The following is a 15,679-nucleotide window of genomic DNA, read 5'->3' as shown; positions in this document are numbered from 1 at the left end:
CTTATCAACCAAACGCGGCAAGCGGGCGGCTGTCCGGGCTATGAAGGACACTCCAAACTTGTCTAGTTGCAGACAGCACTGTAACCGTATCTGTCGGTGCCTGTACCTGGACCTGGCCCTTTCCCACTTTTGCAGGCGTGGGTGGTGTTGCGTGTCTTGGGGGTGACGTTTGGAAGGATGTAAAATTTGTCCCTCTCTCCCTTGCGTGCTTGAAAGATGCAATGTAACAATGAGTCAATGGTTGTAAGATGCAACTTAATGTCACCTTGATGAGCGTGGCTTGCGTGGCACTTGGACTAAAGATGCGGTACTGTATTGATGTACTGTATGCTGGAGATGGGCAATCTCTCGAGTCTTCAGAGGCGTCCAGCAACCAAAAAACAACAATCCACCCACGCAAGCGAACAAAGAGAGGCCGGTCCAAAGGTTCCTGCTCTGCTGCCGATCGCGACAATATTAATGGACAACTCTTGGACAGGCAGATGCAGTGTAGTCAGGGTCGTTAGGTTCGTTCCCACTTAATGCTTGGATGTCATGTCCTTGACAAGCTGCATGAAAGACGACTTCTTGGCGAGGTAATGGATCAAAAGGTAAGAGAATAAGAAAAAAAGATCGACGGATGAATGAATTGAATAACTTGTCGCAGCACAGTAACAGGTAGAAAGCCCAGGCCAATTCTAATACGCAGTGGTGATGCGGTTGTAATGCACCAAGCTGTGATTGTAGGCTCGGCAATCGACCTAAACCCTGCAATAGGCAGGCACTAACACACTGTTGTCTGTCATAGCTCTTAGCCAGAAACATCTTGGAGCAATCTCTCCAATCAAACGAAACAAAATTGAAGATGAATCAAAGGTTAAAGGCTGAGGCTATCCTGATATGGTCAAGCACCATCGCGGATGCCGATAGGGGGATAGCCCAGTTGGCCTCCCAAGTTTCCGTTTGCATTTATGTCCTGTTCTCCTTTTGACAGCGTATGTGCTGCAAGATAGGCGGCTCTAGAATCAGGATTCGAACTCGCTGTTATGCGTCTGCCTTCGTGAAAGGGCGTATAGGAAGATTCGCTCCAAGACAAATAATCAATCTCGAGAAGCATGGCAAGGCAGAAGCAAACTTCCAAGGTCTAGACCAACTAAAATGAACAGCGGGCCCACTGAACGGATCCTCAATCAGCCCACCTACCGCTGGCCCGTGTCCAAGATCTGCTTACCCGCGACTCTAAAACACCACATTAACGCTTATTAGGTCAAGGCTTACTTTTGAAACGCAAAACAAAAGTAATAATCCTCCTGTATCATTAAGAGCCTTCGAAATTGGATTTTTATTTCTGCCCAAGAATCGTTAGCTACAAAAGGGGTGTTACTATGTCCGTATATTACACCCCCGTAAGATTGGCAGTGGGATATTCAGCTCTGTCTCAGAGCGCCACAGGAAGTCAAGAAGCTCTAGTGTTTTCTTGACAGGTACCCAAACTCTTAGATTATCAGTTGAGAGAGACATCCTAAACATTCAGGGTATGTTTTATACGGGCTACGGCTGATATGGAACATAGTCGCGGGCCCATCAAGGTCGAGACTCACAGCACAAATTATCAACGGGATACTGCATGATCAAGTCGACAGATACATAAGTTGCAATTTCCCGATATCATGTTTTCAAACATAGGGACGACATCCCTAGCCACAACCACGGCATTAACGCTTATAATAGAAGCAAGCCTGAGACATCCTGTCATATGATCAATCAGTTCTCATTATACATAAAATAGGTAGGCTATATGAAATAGGACTCTTTGCTTCAATCCATCAATCTCGTTCCACATTCAAAAAAAGGTGTTTCAACAAAAACCAGGTGGTATCTAGTCGCGTAGACGAAGAAGTTAAAAAATAAAAATAAAAAAAGCATCGTATCACTCATCCCCATCCTCAACGCCAATCCCGTATTTTGGGCACTTTCATCGCTTGAGCTCGTCCCAGGAGCGAGCGTATCTCATCCTCGTCGCGGATTTTATTCTTTCAAAAAAACGTTGAGTGAAGAGGGACGTATCGTTAAAAAATCGATAAAATAAGTTTCTCATCGTCCCCTATAGTCGGGCTTTCGAGACATGTTGACTGGTGGGGGCTCATCGTCGTCCACAGGGTATGGAGGTGGAACCGTCGGTATTCTTCGACCGCCATGTTGCTGGCTCTCTGGGAGAGGCGTCTTGGGTGGCAAGGGCGGAGGTTCAATTCGGGTTGGGGGTGGGGAGGCCACGTTTGGAGCCGGTCTGGGGTATTCGTCTGGACTGACAATGGCTATCAAATCCTGCCCATTGACATGGTCACGATACTGCGCTGGCGTGGGTGACTGTACTGTCAAATGATCCTCTGGGTACAAAGCAGGAGCACTGGCGCTAGGGCTGCGAGGTCCCAAAGGAGGAGATTTGGGGGTTGAGCCATCGGGGTGTATACGCTCATACGAGCTTCGGGGCGAACCGTTGTGAGGCATTTGTAAGTTATCGGAGCCTGACTCGAACGAGGACCGGCTTCCAGGGCTGTGAGGGAGCGGGACAGACGTTGGAATATCCCCAGGAAGTTCAAACGCCATGGGCATCTCCCATGTACTCGATGTTGACTTGACGATCTCTGGAATGCCCTCGGGAGCTCGTGCATGGCGGATTCTGGCTCGATGAATCCTTCCAAGCTTCGACGAGATACCTTGAATCATCCTTTGCTCGGCTTCTCTTGACATGTACCTTCGAGTACCTGTGCTGATCTCACCAAGTCGGTGCCATTCATTCATGCCAAACTCGCCCACACCCACCTCCACGTTAAGACGGTAGTAGGCATCAATACTGACATTTCGCTTTCCCAGATGCTCGCGCATCATGTACTCGTGGATCTTCTCGCAGCCCTCGATTTTCGAGATTAACTTCCTACGGGCCTCAGCAAACTCGCCCAAGAAGCCTTCATACCACATCTGTGAATTTGAGTCCGTGTTCTTGGGCCGTCTGCCAGTACCGACACTAACAAAGACACCCACTTCACGACCGGGCCACTCGTTGACCACCGCTTCGTCCAGGGCTTCTGGGCTAGGGTTGAAAGTGCCCACGCCATCGTCGTGGAAGACTGATTGCCCGATGGTGATGGGCTTGAAAGCAAGCCCAATAGAACAAGTGGCTCGGCCAGCTTGCCAAATTTTGCATTCAAACTCAGGTGGGGGTTCTTTCCGGGAATCGTAGGATCGTAAAAGAACTGCGGGGGTGCCTCGAGGAGAGCCCTTGTATACTGCTGTGACCGCTCTATAAAGTTGTTAGTAATCTTATCGGGCGCAACTCGTTGCTGCGTAGGAATGACTCACGTTTTGGTGCGGTTTTCTCTGTGGTCATACAGACGAGCGTTGGGATCGCCGTATCTTGAATTGTACGCGGGCCGATGCGCCATCTGCGAAGCGGGACTGCGAGCGCTAAAGCTAACGGTGCTTGCATTGCTCTGATTCCGACGAGGGAGACCAGCGCTTGAGTAGGATGCAGCGTTGAGGGGGTTGGTAAGAGGGGATTCAGCACTGTCGTTGCCTTCTCTTTCCTTGACGGTATGTTCCTGGACAGCTGTCTTGATGGCTTCTTCAAGCTTGCTAGCCTTGAATAAAGTCGATCGGTATGGGATTCCAGCGATAGTCTTGTCGGTTTGAAAAACGGTGCGCGTCATTCGAACGTAGAGCTCTTTGCAAGTCTCGAGATCAAGACGAAGTCGACCCAACATGAGAGCAATCAGGCCTCCCGTACCGGTACCGACAATTAGATCGAAATGGTCGCATGGCTTGGGAATCTCGTGTCGCTTGGGAGCGCGGCCTTCGATTTCGACAAAAGTTCGGTGCATAAGTTCTTGAATAATAATGAAAATAGAATAACCTCGGACGCCTCCTCCATCTAACGCGCGTATTAGTAGGTGAATCAAACAAACTTTATGAATACTTACCGAGCGAAAGAACTCGAAGAGGAGGGCCTTTGGTCGTATCCTTCCTCCTGACTCCGCCAGAGTCCATGGGCGCAGAGGAGATAATTCTGTCGCGGCTTGCGCTTCAGTCAATCGTAGAGGGGTGAATTTATGGATAGCTCGGATGCTCAAGAGAAGTGGCAGGGTCGCGCAAAAGTTTAAGCTGGCTGTTGAATGTCTCGGCGGTTGTCGCTAGTTAATATCAGGCGGGATAACGTTGAACAGCTGAACCGGTATCGTCTCGTGCGCAAAGGTGAATCTTCTTTGATGTTTCAGAGAAGTGAGACTTTAGAATTGTTCTTGGAAATGGGTTTAGTTGTCCAAGGTAAAGTAATGAAAGGTAGATTGTGGGCAACCCAGGCAGCCTTGGCTGGCAGTGACTTAGTCCAAGAAATGGACACTACGTAACGTAACTAGCGCAGGGCAGGTCGCCCCGCCATCATTGAAGGTCAAGATCCCTGAAGCCCTGACGCAACAGTGGACGGGCCTTTCGGAAGCCCTTCAAGGAAGCCTTTCAATCCCTGTAACCTCTCGAGATCGTAGGCGGGAACTTGCCCAGGACCGGAAACTCACACGCCACCTCGAAATCCTGACAGCGGTTCGAGTTGCGGTTGGATATAAGTTTCCTGGCTACTGCACGTTTAATGGGTGATGCAGGCGAATATCACTTCCCTCTTACTGTCGCGGTCCTCTCACGATAGAGTTGTATGGATGTGTTATACATGTAGATGTGCTGGGCTGAAACGAAACGATGACCCAATCCTTTTCGTCCCTTCGTCTGCGGTTCGCACAACACGAGACGACTGGAGAGTGGCTGTGTAAACTTGGCTTTCCGGCCCTTGGCGTTGATGTCCTCTCCCGTCCATTTATGGGCCTTCGCTTGATTTTGGGTCTCTTGGCATTTCCAAAAGCTCAGACCTTTCGCCTCGGTTGAGAGATCAAGTTGTTTGTGACTCGCAGAGCGTGCCCATGATCTACCAAGCATGTCAGTCGGAAAGGGATATATCCGTCGGAAATCCAATCATTCACATAGCGGTTTTTCCCACCAATTTGGATGTGATTAACAGTCATGGATATAGAACGAGCAAGCAAAGCGTGCTGTGAGCATACCATTGGTTAAACGAAACATTCTAGCGCGAGACTGTGGCTGTGTTGAACCATTTCGCCACGTTGCTGCAGCCGAAACTGGGTCGTATTCTTCAGGGTTTCTATTTAGAATCAGGGTCGAACGATGTGGACTCCTCTTTGGGAATGTCGGGTTCAAGAATCCGAATCTAAACGACTTCTCCATGAGGTAGCCAAGTGATGTGATATTCAGGAGAACCACAATTGCCCCCATTAACTTACATGGAGTGCCTGGAGATCTTGGGCTTCCACGGAAGCCGGCAGATTGTACGAAACCCAATCTTCGGCATGTGGCACCAAGGCGGCCTCTTCCTACACGAGTGACCGACGATACGCGTGTTCTTCTAAACATTGCCAGAATCATCTGACTACTAAGGTAGAACACGAGAATTGCAGCTTCAATCTCGTAATCAACAAGCTGAGCATGTCAATGCTTACCTGACCAGTACCTATCATTGGTATCAGTAAAATCAAATGGCACAGAATCTGGCTGCATATGTGAGACCACCAAGATAATTTATATTAGTTTTTGTAGTAATTTCACATCATACTTACATATTCATGATTCAGACATTATTTATTTTGATACATAAACGCTTTCTTCTTCAAGATCCAGCCGTTGAAACTCAAAGCTGTTCCATGGCAGAGATACTCGTGGTAGAGGTGCCTGAACCTGACAATCATTCTTTTAGACACATAGTTGAACTCAAAACTATTCTTAGTAAGTACTTGTAACCCCAGCAAATTCTACTCCGTTACAGTTGAGGTGTAGGATTGCTAGGATTCTGCCCATTATGAGAGTTTTTGTGTCCGCACCCACTTACATCTGCTTACTCTGGACTTACTTCACACAAAACATCCAACTTTTGCCAGAGTCTTTCGGCTTTAGCGGCTTCGAATAGAGAAATTCAGAGATGCGTCCAACGTGGTTATATACGTATTAAACGCCTGTCGTTTCTAAACGACAAATCGAATGGCTTTTGGTCCCCCTCACCAACACGAAGCCTTCACATGCGGGCAACTTCAGTCAGCTTTTGTTGAATCAACATTGATGCATCTCAAGGAATTGGATGTATCTCAATCTGACAATCGTTCCCACACTTGCTGATCCTCCACTATAGTATTGCTTTTGAATGCGACTCTGCAGACACAGCCAGAAGCTAGTCTAGATGCTAGGCTGCGAGGTACGTGATGTTTTCACTTCTGCAGCACAACTTGGCCTCGCGTTCAAGTAACCAATCCTTCACGTTTCGAGACATTCATAATCTAGACCAGAACTCCAAGTCGCATGATTCCGTGTAAGAGAGTACAATGCATCGGGTTCAGGCTTACCACAACTGGCGACAGATGTTGTGCTTCTGCAATCGGTGTTACCATAGCGCGTGTTCAAGGGCAAAGCTGCCGACCAGCTCTCGTCTGTTGTTATTTTGCACTCATTCGTTACCGACCCGTCTGTTTCGTGTTCTGGTTTCTTACTCGCCCACCAGCAAGCAACACCTCTGCCGGCTTGTCCACAGCGGTCTTGACAAGTCGTCGCTCACCATTGACAGGCTCGCCAGGATGGAGGAGGGGGTGCGCCATTGCTCCACTTTGAAAGCTCACTGCTGCATCGCTGTTGATTCGGGCATCCCGTGGCAGCCTTGAGATGTTGGTTGAGAGATTATACCGTGCTGATGAAGGAGAAGCAGCTGGAGCGTTATGGAAGGTAATTGGGGGAGGCTTGCGCCGTTGAAACCTTGGTATCTAACCAACATGAGCTAAGAAGCAGATCTCAAGGCCTCGACAAGTGGCCCACAAAGGGCAGACGCCAGGCCAGTCTGTCGTGCATTCTTGATATGATGATCGTGGTTAGCGTTCTGTGTTATATCTGCAGTACGGCGCGTCTGATGGTGACGGGAGTCTGGGAGGGGAAGAGGAAGGGGAAGAAGGCAAGGGAAGGGGTTGAGGTTGAGTCGGATTGGTCGAGGAAGCGTAATCAGCCGGCTTGTGTGAGAACAAGCTGTAGGAGCTGTGCTGTCTGTGGATGATTTGTGCAGCTCAAGGTATAACAACCCAGTACTGTAGATAACACTCATGCTCTTTGCTCCTCCTTCTTTTATCAGCTGAGAACTTTTGTGAAGTCTCTCATTTTGCTTTGGTTTCAATCGTCGAACCCCTCCTCCTCAACCCCCTGCTTCTTACTTCTCAGTCAGTCTCAGGGTATGTAGTTTGAGCTACCGAGTGCCTATAACAACAGAGGTCAGGCCAACTGTTATCGTGGTTCCAATTGATCATCAAGTGAGTACAGAACCAAGACATTGTACGCTCTTTGTGCCTTTGTGGGATGGAGGGAGGCCACCAGCCCCATCTCAGCCAGCTCGCTCACTGCAGCTGACCCTTGGCTTGACCTGGCCTGGCCTGGCCTTGCATTACCAGGCCTTGCATTACCTTACATTACCTACCTTCCTTTCCTTTTAGAAGACGGTGAAATAGAGAGGCTGACAATTGCGGAGGCAGCCCCTCTTTGATTTTTCTGCATCTGCATCTGCATCTGCGCCTGCATCTGTTCGCTACACGCTTCTCGTCCGTTGGTTCTCTTCATCTCCTTTGCTCGTTTATACTGCTAGTTAAATCCCCACCTGCTTCTGCTTGGCCATTGTGGGATTCGAGAACCCCGGCCCGTTGAGTCACCGACCAATGAGAAGCCTTTTCTTTCTGAGTACCCCCACCTCTAATCTTTGCCAGGCCTAGGCCCCATCAAGCTTCTAAAAAGAAATCCACACAAAGAGGACAAGCAATAATACCCAGACACTTCCTACCACAATCTTAGCGTCAAACTGACTGCTTTATTTCAATTCGTTACTCAAACCCTGGTCTTTTTCTGCCGTATTCTGCCACGACAGCCTCGTGCGAGCAAGCCTTCCCACGAGCATAGCCTTCCCTCTGATCTTCTCTTACTCTTCATCACCCATGCGACGTACGTTCTCTCTCCAGTGGTCAGGCTTGTTGGCTTTTCACCGTTTCGTTGCCATTGGTACTTCTCTTCCAAAGTCCCTCCTTACCCTATCAGCCGGCAATTTCTAAACCGTGCGATTTTACTTCAATTCCCCTCGTATACTCTTGCCAACTCGATTCGCTTCTTCATCGACAATTCTTAAGCCCACACGAGTTTACATGTATATTGGTTTTAACCGAAAACTACTTAGATAGCAGATAAACTACCCTCCGTACTCGAAGCTTGCTATCCAGTCGACTTGATACTCGAGTACCTAGCCGAAACGAAACCCGCTTCGGTTCAATGACATTCGCCGACCTGGCTTGCTGACGACCGCATCACCTCCCAATTCGCATCCTTGATCGTCTTTGTCGATGGAACCCAACAAACGACGCAAGCTTGCTCCCAAGGTCAACGCCACGACTCCAAGCAAGCCGCCGCCGCCAACACAATTCCCCCACGAATCGGTCAGCTCTTGATTCTCTAGCTTTCCGCGTCCTCTTCTTGCTAACCCAGGCTCTGGCTATAGCCTCAACAACACCATCCAGCTCAGGAGGCTGCTCCGGCTCCTCTTTCCGAACGCCATGACTTCGAGTCCTTTGCGCGACATCTGCAAGATGCTGCTATGCTCATCCAAAGACAGACCGAGCGTCACCCCTATACCGATATCTCGGTTCTGCTACTAAGATGGGAGGATGATGAAACTGTTGATGAAGATCTGGTTGCTCTTGAGCAGGTTCTCCAGAAGCAGTACAAATACAGGACGGAGAAGTGGCACATCCCCACAGTGCCGAATCCTAGCATAAAGCTTGGTGTTCAAATGGCTTCCTTCCTCGAGCATGCGAAAGCCAATCATTTGCTCATTATCTACTACGCTGGCCATGGCTATGTAAGCTCCGATGGCCAGCTTTTCTGGGCCTGGTGAGTTGGCTATTTTTTTTTTTTACATATGCTTTTTGTCTCGCCTCTGGCTGATATTTTCTCCGTAGCAACACCAAAGAAGATGCTGCAAAACTAAAATGGGACGGCGTTCGTTGCCTCTTTGAGGATGCACAGTCTGATATCCTGTTGTTACTCGATACATGCGCGGTACCCGATCCCCCCATGGCCGGTAGCCATGGTGTGAAGCAAGCCATTGCGGCTTGCGCTTCAGATCGTAGTCCAGATAGCTTAGAGAGGTCATTTACCTCCAACTTGACCGAGGCTCTGCAGAAGCTTAGTAGTGGGCGGCCGTTTACGACGCAAAGACTCCACGAAGAAGTGCTATTTCTGAAGAAACAACAGCAACTGCTTCAAACTCCTCGGCAAACCAACGGAGGCAGCTCGAATACGCAGTCTTTTCCACATAATCCAGTCTTCATACCTCTGACACCCGGAAAAGGTCAAAGTATTGCCCTTGCGCCAATGCCCCCAAGACCACGTACTGGTTCACAAAATGGGCATGACACAGATGGACAGGGTAACCGTGAAGAACAGCTGATCGATCCAGAATCCGTTGTTGACCTCAGGTTTGAAGAACCCCGGGTGCTTGTTTGCACTACCTTCGTTGGCGATGCAAGTCCGGACATGTCCTTTTTCTCCCAATGGCTGCACAGCACGCCACCGTTGGGGGACAAGATCGCGGTCGAAGGCATGTTTCTCGGCCCACCTACTATGTTGCTCATTTCTATGCCGCACTCGATCTGGAACGTGGTACAGCACGATAAGGTCTGCTGCTTTTTAGGGTATATTAGCTCCCACAACATGATCCACCTCTACCACAAACTAGTAGGTTCTTCCGGTGTCAAGCCATCAGCTAGAGAAGTCGAAGATGGTCGGATCCTCCTTGAGGCAAGGGATCATGCCTTCAGTACTCCTGCCCGCGTTCGGCGAGAAGAAGGCCATTCTTTTCACTCCCCAGCCACCAGAGAAGCGCCTAATTCTGTCGAACGAAAAGACTACCTTCCTCAAGCTAGTCCGTCGGGTCCACCATATGCCAACTCAACAGGGGGTCATTCTAAGCCCAAAGATGAGGTGGAAGATTCGGCAGAGATGCAGGAAGCCGCTGAGCAACTGAAAGCTTTGAGCCATGTTCGCCACCCAAGCGACGAAACCACAAACATCAACCGACCTCGTACAATTCTTCCCGACGGAATGCCCGAGATCAGACCAGAGGGGGAGAACGATGAACTCAGCAACAATGACCCTCTGGCAACACTTCGCAACGCCAACGCAACAGTGAAGCCCCCTCGAAGGTCTCTGCCCAAACAGGACACTCGCTGCAATCACTGTAGCCATGCCCCTTTCAAGGATTCCTCATCTTTGAGAAAACACATTGCTGCAGCCCACACTAGGCCATTTCCATGCGCATTCTCGTTTGCGGGATGCACAAGCACCTTTGGTTCGAAGAACGAATGGAAGAGACATATTGCATCACAACATCTGTGTTTGCAATACTATCGTTGTTCTTCCTGTCCTCAGAGCACCGCTGAAGGGAAAGGAAACGAATTTAATCGCAAAGACTTGTTTACCCAGCACCTACGGCGAATGCATGCGCCCTTCCAAATTAAAAGGGCACTAGCCAAGGGGGACAGCAAGCTGCAGTCTGAGTGGGACGCACACGTCAAAGAAATGCAGGTATCATGCCTTGTGCAGCGTCGCTTACCTCCACAACGATCAGCGTGTCCAAAACAAGGTTGTCAGAGTGTCTTTGAAGGTCCCTCCTCATGGGATGAGTGGACTGAACATGTGGGCCGGCATATGGAAAAGGGAGAGGGTGGTGGCAGGCTTGGAGTAGATGGCCTTCTGGCACAATGGGCCTTGGATGAAGGCATCATTGAGCGCAAGACAGACGGTGAATATCGCTTGTCAACCAGTAACGGAATGAGTGGAGGAGGCAACAGTGGAGGCATGCCTTCTGTTTTTGATCAAAAAGAATCGACCTTAACATCGGTTTCTACACTGGAACCGTCACAACCGGAGGAATCCTTGATCGCGGAGACAGGCACAAAACCTCCAGAAGACAGAATGGAGGTTGATACCTCCGAGTAAAGGATGCAGTGACTGACTATAGGACTCATTACGAATCTAGTGCGATGCGATGCACTGCAACGATATGACTATACGAGTGAATGACCAATTTTCATACAGTTTTCCTTTCTTACGTAGTGACGGTCGCTACCTTGCCTAGTCACTCGCTTAGAAGACGTTCTCATGAACAGGAAGAAGTCTTGCGACTTCGAGGCTTGAAACAAAATTCCAATTGGAGTCAAGAAACATGTAAAGGGGTATAAAAGTTATAGGTCAATGAAAAAAAATCCAATCGAAAGCTCGCAGTTCTGTTTATGTTGGTCTTCGATCATTACTCCTATGGTGCAAAATATGACTAGATTAGCAGGCATATATGTACCTGAGTGATATCTGCTGCAACAGATGACTTCTGCAATACTTAGTATATATGCGGAGTATTTTTAATTTATTCTATTGGAATTATAAAAGAAACAATAAATTCTAAATTGTCTATGGAGACGGGAATTTGCATATCTTGATACATGTGTCTTGGGGCATAACTTAAGGCGTACGTAGACCACGCCGCCTGGCATAATGACCCCTAAACCCACTGAAGCCCGCTGAACTTAAACATCAACGAAGACATCGCACCGCTCATCAACACGTGTCAAACACCAACGCGATCTCTTCATTGCCTACCTTTCAATCCATTTTCGCTGTTAGATTCAAACTAAATCACAGAGATGTCGCCGTCCCCTGTAAATAAGAGCCCTCCAGCCGCCTCATCGCCGTCCATGATCAAGGGCGCATCGCTTCTCATCATCCTCCAGCTGGCCTCCCGTCTAATAACCTTTGTCGCCAACCAACTCCTTCTGCGCTATCTCACTGCTCCTCTTCTGGGCCTTTCGACGCAACTCGAGGTTTACTACCTCTCTGTACTCTTCTTCGCGCGTGAAAGTTTGCGCGTGGCGATTCAGCGAAGGGACGCTGGATCCAAAGCAAAAGAGGAGAGCCAAGCAGTGGTGAACTTGGGATATCTCTCTATTGGCCTGGGAAGTCTCGTCAGTCTCGGTCTAGGATGGATGTATCTTGCGTACGCCACCGAGGCAACGCTCTCAACACCGTATCTTGTCGAGTCGTTGTACTTGTACGGATTTGCAGCCATGGTTGAGCTGTTGTCTGAGCCGTGCTTCGTTCTCATGCAGACTCGACTGCAATTTGGTACACGAGCTGCTGCAGAATCTATTGCGACATTCTTGAGATGCATTGTCGTGTTTGGATCTGCGGTCTGGGCATCCAAACACAATGATATTGGAGTGCTTCCCTTCGCTCTTGGACAAATCACCTATGGGGCTTCACTGCTGCTTGTCTACTTGGTATCGGGATATCAGCTTGCCTCTTCGATCGGCTTCTCTCTTTTCCCCAAAACTATCGCCTCAAAGGATAATCGCTTCTGGGGATCCATGTTTGATAGACCTACGATAGGTCTTGCTGGTAGCATGATGGCTCAGAGCGTGGTCAAGCATCTCCTTACTCAAGGTGACACCTTTCTCATCTCCTTGCTTGCCTCCGCCAATGTTCAAGGAGCCTATGCACTCGCAAACAACTACGGCAGTCTACTTGCTCGTCTCCTTTTTCAGCCTGTTGAAGAAAGCAGTCGAAGCTATTTCTCTCGATTGCTGTCATCAGTGACGCCCGTCAAACAAGGCGGCAAGCCCTCGCCTGTTGTTACCGAAGCAAAGCAAAACTTGTCAACACTGCTTCGACTATATATTCTACTGTCGTCAGTCATCATCAGTCTTGGACCCTTTGCTGCCTCGCCACTTTTGGCTATTGTAGCTGGCAAGCAGTGGGCTGATTCAGGGGCTGGTGACGTCCTTGCGGCGTATTGTTTCTACATCCCTTTTCTCGGCTTGAACGGCCTCACAGAATCATTCGTGGCATCTGTCGCCACAGAGGCCGAGGTTCACGGGCAGTCTGTCTGGATGGGTGCCTTTTCTGTCGTATTTGCTAGTTCAGCTTTCCTCTTCATGAGAGTCTACCCTCTCGGTGCCATCGGCTTGGTGTTGGCCAACATCATCAACATGGCGTGTCGCATCATTTGGAGCGGAGCATTCATCAAGCGCTATTTCAAACGACATGGTACTGAATTCAAGATAAAGAGTCTACTTCCTGAGAGCACACTTGGTGTCTCAATCGCTACAGCCATTCTTCTCAGGCAACTAAAAATCGCAGATAACGCGGATCCACCGATCAAATCTCTCGTCAAGATCGCTGGCTCGGCCATCCCATTACTGTTTCTCATGTACGTCTACAAAATTCCAAACATCAGACTTTTCAACAAATCTAATCCATCGCAGCCTGGTCCTCGAGCGCCGTTTTATCCTTGAGTGTCTAAACTCGGTCCGCGGTCGCAAAGCCGCCAAACAATAGTGCTTTTTCCATAATAGTAATTCTAATCAAATGTGATCTTGGTGGACTTTGCGTTCATGTCGACATCCTTGAAGAAAGCGCCGTACATGTCGTGAGCCTTCTTCTTAACAGTGGTGCCGAACTTGAGGAGGTCCTCAGGCACAGGCTGGTTGGCACCTCGGAGAATGTTGACGAGACTAGACGAGTAAGCGGATGTTCATGTATGAGTCCCTAATGTACTTACGAGCCGGAGTGAGACTTGTCCTCAACAGTGAAGAAAGTGATAGCCTGGCCGGTCTTGCCAGCTCGGCCAGTTCGTCCAATACGGTGGACGTAGTCCTCGATGGTCAAGGGGAACTGTTCATGTTAGCGAATGTTTCAAGAAACCATCTGGTGAGAACGTACTGTAACGTTGATAACGAGCTTGACCTCGGGAATATCTAGACCACGAGCAGCGACATCAGTGGCAACAAGGACAGGAGTCTGTCCAGACTTGAAAGCCTCGAGACTCCTTGTTCGCTGTTCCTGTCGCAAATCACCGTGAATACCGCCAACGCGGATACCCTTGCGGCTCAGGAAGTTCTCAATACGAGTAGCCTCCTTCTTGTACAAGCAGAAAACCAGAATACGGTCGTTCTTCTTACTACCCTGCTGGTGCTCCTTCAAGACCTCGAGCAGACGAAACTCCTTTCCTCTGGGCTCAACAACTTCGACAGTCTGTGAAATTCTTGTGTTGGCCTGAAGCTCAACGGCTCCACCAGCTGTCTCCTTGCCACCAGATCCAATGGCGATCTTGACAGGGCTAACCATGAAGGTAGATGCAAGCGTCTGCACGGACTGGGGCCATGTAGCCGTGAACATGAGTGTCTGGCGCTTCTCGCGAGGAGGGCAAGCACTCAGAATCATCTTGATATCCTCCTCGAAACCCTTGTCAAGCATACGGTCGGCCTCGTCAAGAACGGCGAACGCTGCGTGGCTAAGATCAACAGTTCCATCGGACATGAAATCCTTAAGACGACCAGGGGTTGCGACAATGATGTCAGCACCACGGTTGAGGAGATTTCGCTGGTCATCCTTGGAAGCACCACCGTAAAGACAGACACACTTCATTCTGTTGAGAGCCGCGACGGAAGCCATCTGCTCATAGGTCTGCATGGCGAGTTCTCGTGTAGGCGAAACAACAACAGCCTTGGTGTGCTTGTGCTTGATAGCAGAGATGGCTTCAACGCAAGGAAGCGCAAAAGCCATGGTCTTTCCGGATCCTGTCTCGGCGACACCGATCACATCACGGCCGGCGAGGGTGAAAGGCCATGAAGCGGACTGGATGGGTGTAGGAGTCTTGTAGTTGGCGAATGGCGAGGGCTTCTTCTCGAGGAGGTTTGTGGCAGGGAGTTGGTGGAATTCCAGTACGGGACGAAGAGTAACGGCCTCGGTCTTGGGATCGGTAATGTGGATTTCGTTTTTGGAGAGAAACTCGTCAATCTCAGCTTGAGGGACGTTAGAGAGCGCAATGGTTTGGATGTAAGAGCCGCTGGAAGGTGCGTCGGCATCAGAAGAGGACTCGGTGGTAGTCTTCTTCTCCTTCTTAGACTTCTTCTTAGGAGCCTCCTCAGAGACTTCGGCAGCAGGCTCAGCAGGTGCCTCAGCGTCAGCCAGCTTCTGCTTCTTCTCCAACTTCTTGGCCTTCTTAGCCTTCTTGCGCTCCTTCTCGGCAGAGCGTTCAGCGTCAGAGTTCTCAGCACTAGGCTCAGACTCTTGGCTCTGCTTCTCCTTCTTCTTCTCCTTGCGCTCTCGCTTCTCGGCCTTCAAGCGAGCCTTCTCTTCGGAATCGACCTTGGTCTTCTTGGAGGGTCGGTCCTCGCTATCAGCGAGGGAATGCTTAGTGGCAGCCATTTTGATTTTTCAAACGTATTGAAGCGACCGGAAAGAGCTTGTACGAAAGACGGTCGATGTTATCGCAGAATGGTTGGGAACCTGCGACGCAGAAATTTGGGTGGGATAAGACATGTCGGGACAGAAAAAAAAGCAGCTTATCGATAAGAAACATAGAAACGACCCACTCGACTGCATCTTATTCCGCGCCAACACTCCACTACTAACTTTACAAATCTACTAAAGTTCCTATTATCGGAGGACCCTGAAATCAACATCGAATTGTTCCTAATTGGCTCTTACTTGTCCAATATCGCCTTGAGAATGATACAAT

At 49.3% G+C, this 15,679-nt stretch overlaps 4 protein-coding genes across 4 annotated transcripts; 2 read left to right on the top strand and 2 right to left on the bottom strand.

Moving 5' to 3' along the window:
* Positions 1-2,073: 2,073 nt before the first annotated feature.
* Positions 2,074-4,023, bottom strand: EDB82DRAFT_425529 (acyl transferase/acyl hydrolase/lysophospholipase; the record flags this gene model as incomplete). Its single annotated transcript, XM_065607647.1, is given in 3 exon segments — positions 2,074-3,280; positions 3,340-3,940; positions 3,957-4,023. 3 exon segments carry the CDS (start codon positions 4,021-4,023, stop codon positions 2,074-2,076), a joined length of 1,875 nt encoding a protein of 624 aa, XP_065465457.1.
* Positions 4,024-8,698: 4,675 nt separating this feature from the next.
* Positions 8,699-11,103, top strand: EDB82DRAFT_470658 (uncharacterized protein; the record flags this gene model as incomplete). Its single annotated transcript, XM_025731238.2, has 2 exons — positions 8,699-8,994; positions 9,063-11,103. 2 exons carry the CDS (start codon positions 8,699-8,701, stop codon positions 11,101-11,103), a joined length of 2,337 nt encoding a protein of 778 aa, XP_025590283.2.
* A 601-nt stretch (positions 11,104-11,704) lies between these two features.
* On the top strand, positions 11,705-13,673 carry EDB82DRAFT_34919 (Rft protein-domain-containing protein). The gene is made up of 2 exons (XM_025731239.2): positions 11,705-13,366; positions 13,422-13,673. The coding sequence occupies exons 1-2, from the start codon at positions 11,805-11,807 to the stop codon at positions 13,492-13,494; spliced, it is 1,635 nt and encodes a 544-aa protein (XP_025590284.2). The 5' UTR covers positions 11,705-11,804; the 3' UTR covers positions 13,495-13,673.
* EDB82DRAFT_34913 (ATP-dependent RNA helicase DBP3) lies at positions 13,484-15,544 on the bottom strand. Its single transcript, XM_025731240.2, has 3 exons — positions 13,879-15,544; positions 13,718-13,830; positions 13,484-13,670 (listed from the first exon to the last, which is right to left on the bottom strand). The coding sequence occupies exons 1-3, from the start codon at positions 15,364-15,366 to the stop codon at positions 13,517-13,519; spliced, it is 1,755 nt and encodes a 584-aa protein (XP_025590285.2). The 5' UTR covers positions 15,367-15,544; the 3' UTR covers positions 13,484-13,516.
* Positions 15,545-15,679: the final 135 nt, after the last annotated feature.

Source organism: Fusarium venenatum, assembly GCF_020744135.1.
Source record: "Fusarium venenatum strain MPI-CAGE-CH-0201 chromosome Unknown EDB82scaffold_1, whole genome shotgun sequence".
Lineage (NCBI taxonomy): Eukaryota > Fungi > Ascomycota > Sordariomycetes > Hypocreales > Nectriaceae > Fusarium > Fusarium venenatum.
This window is presented reverse-complemented; position numbering and strand designations above follow the sequence as displayed.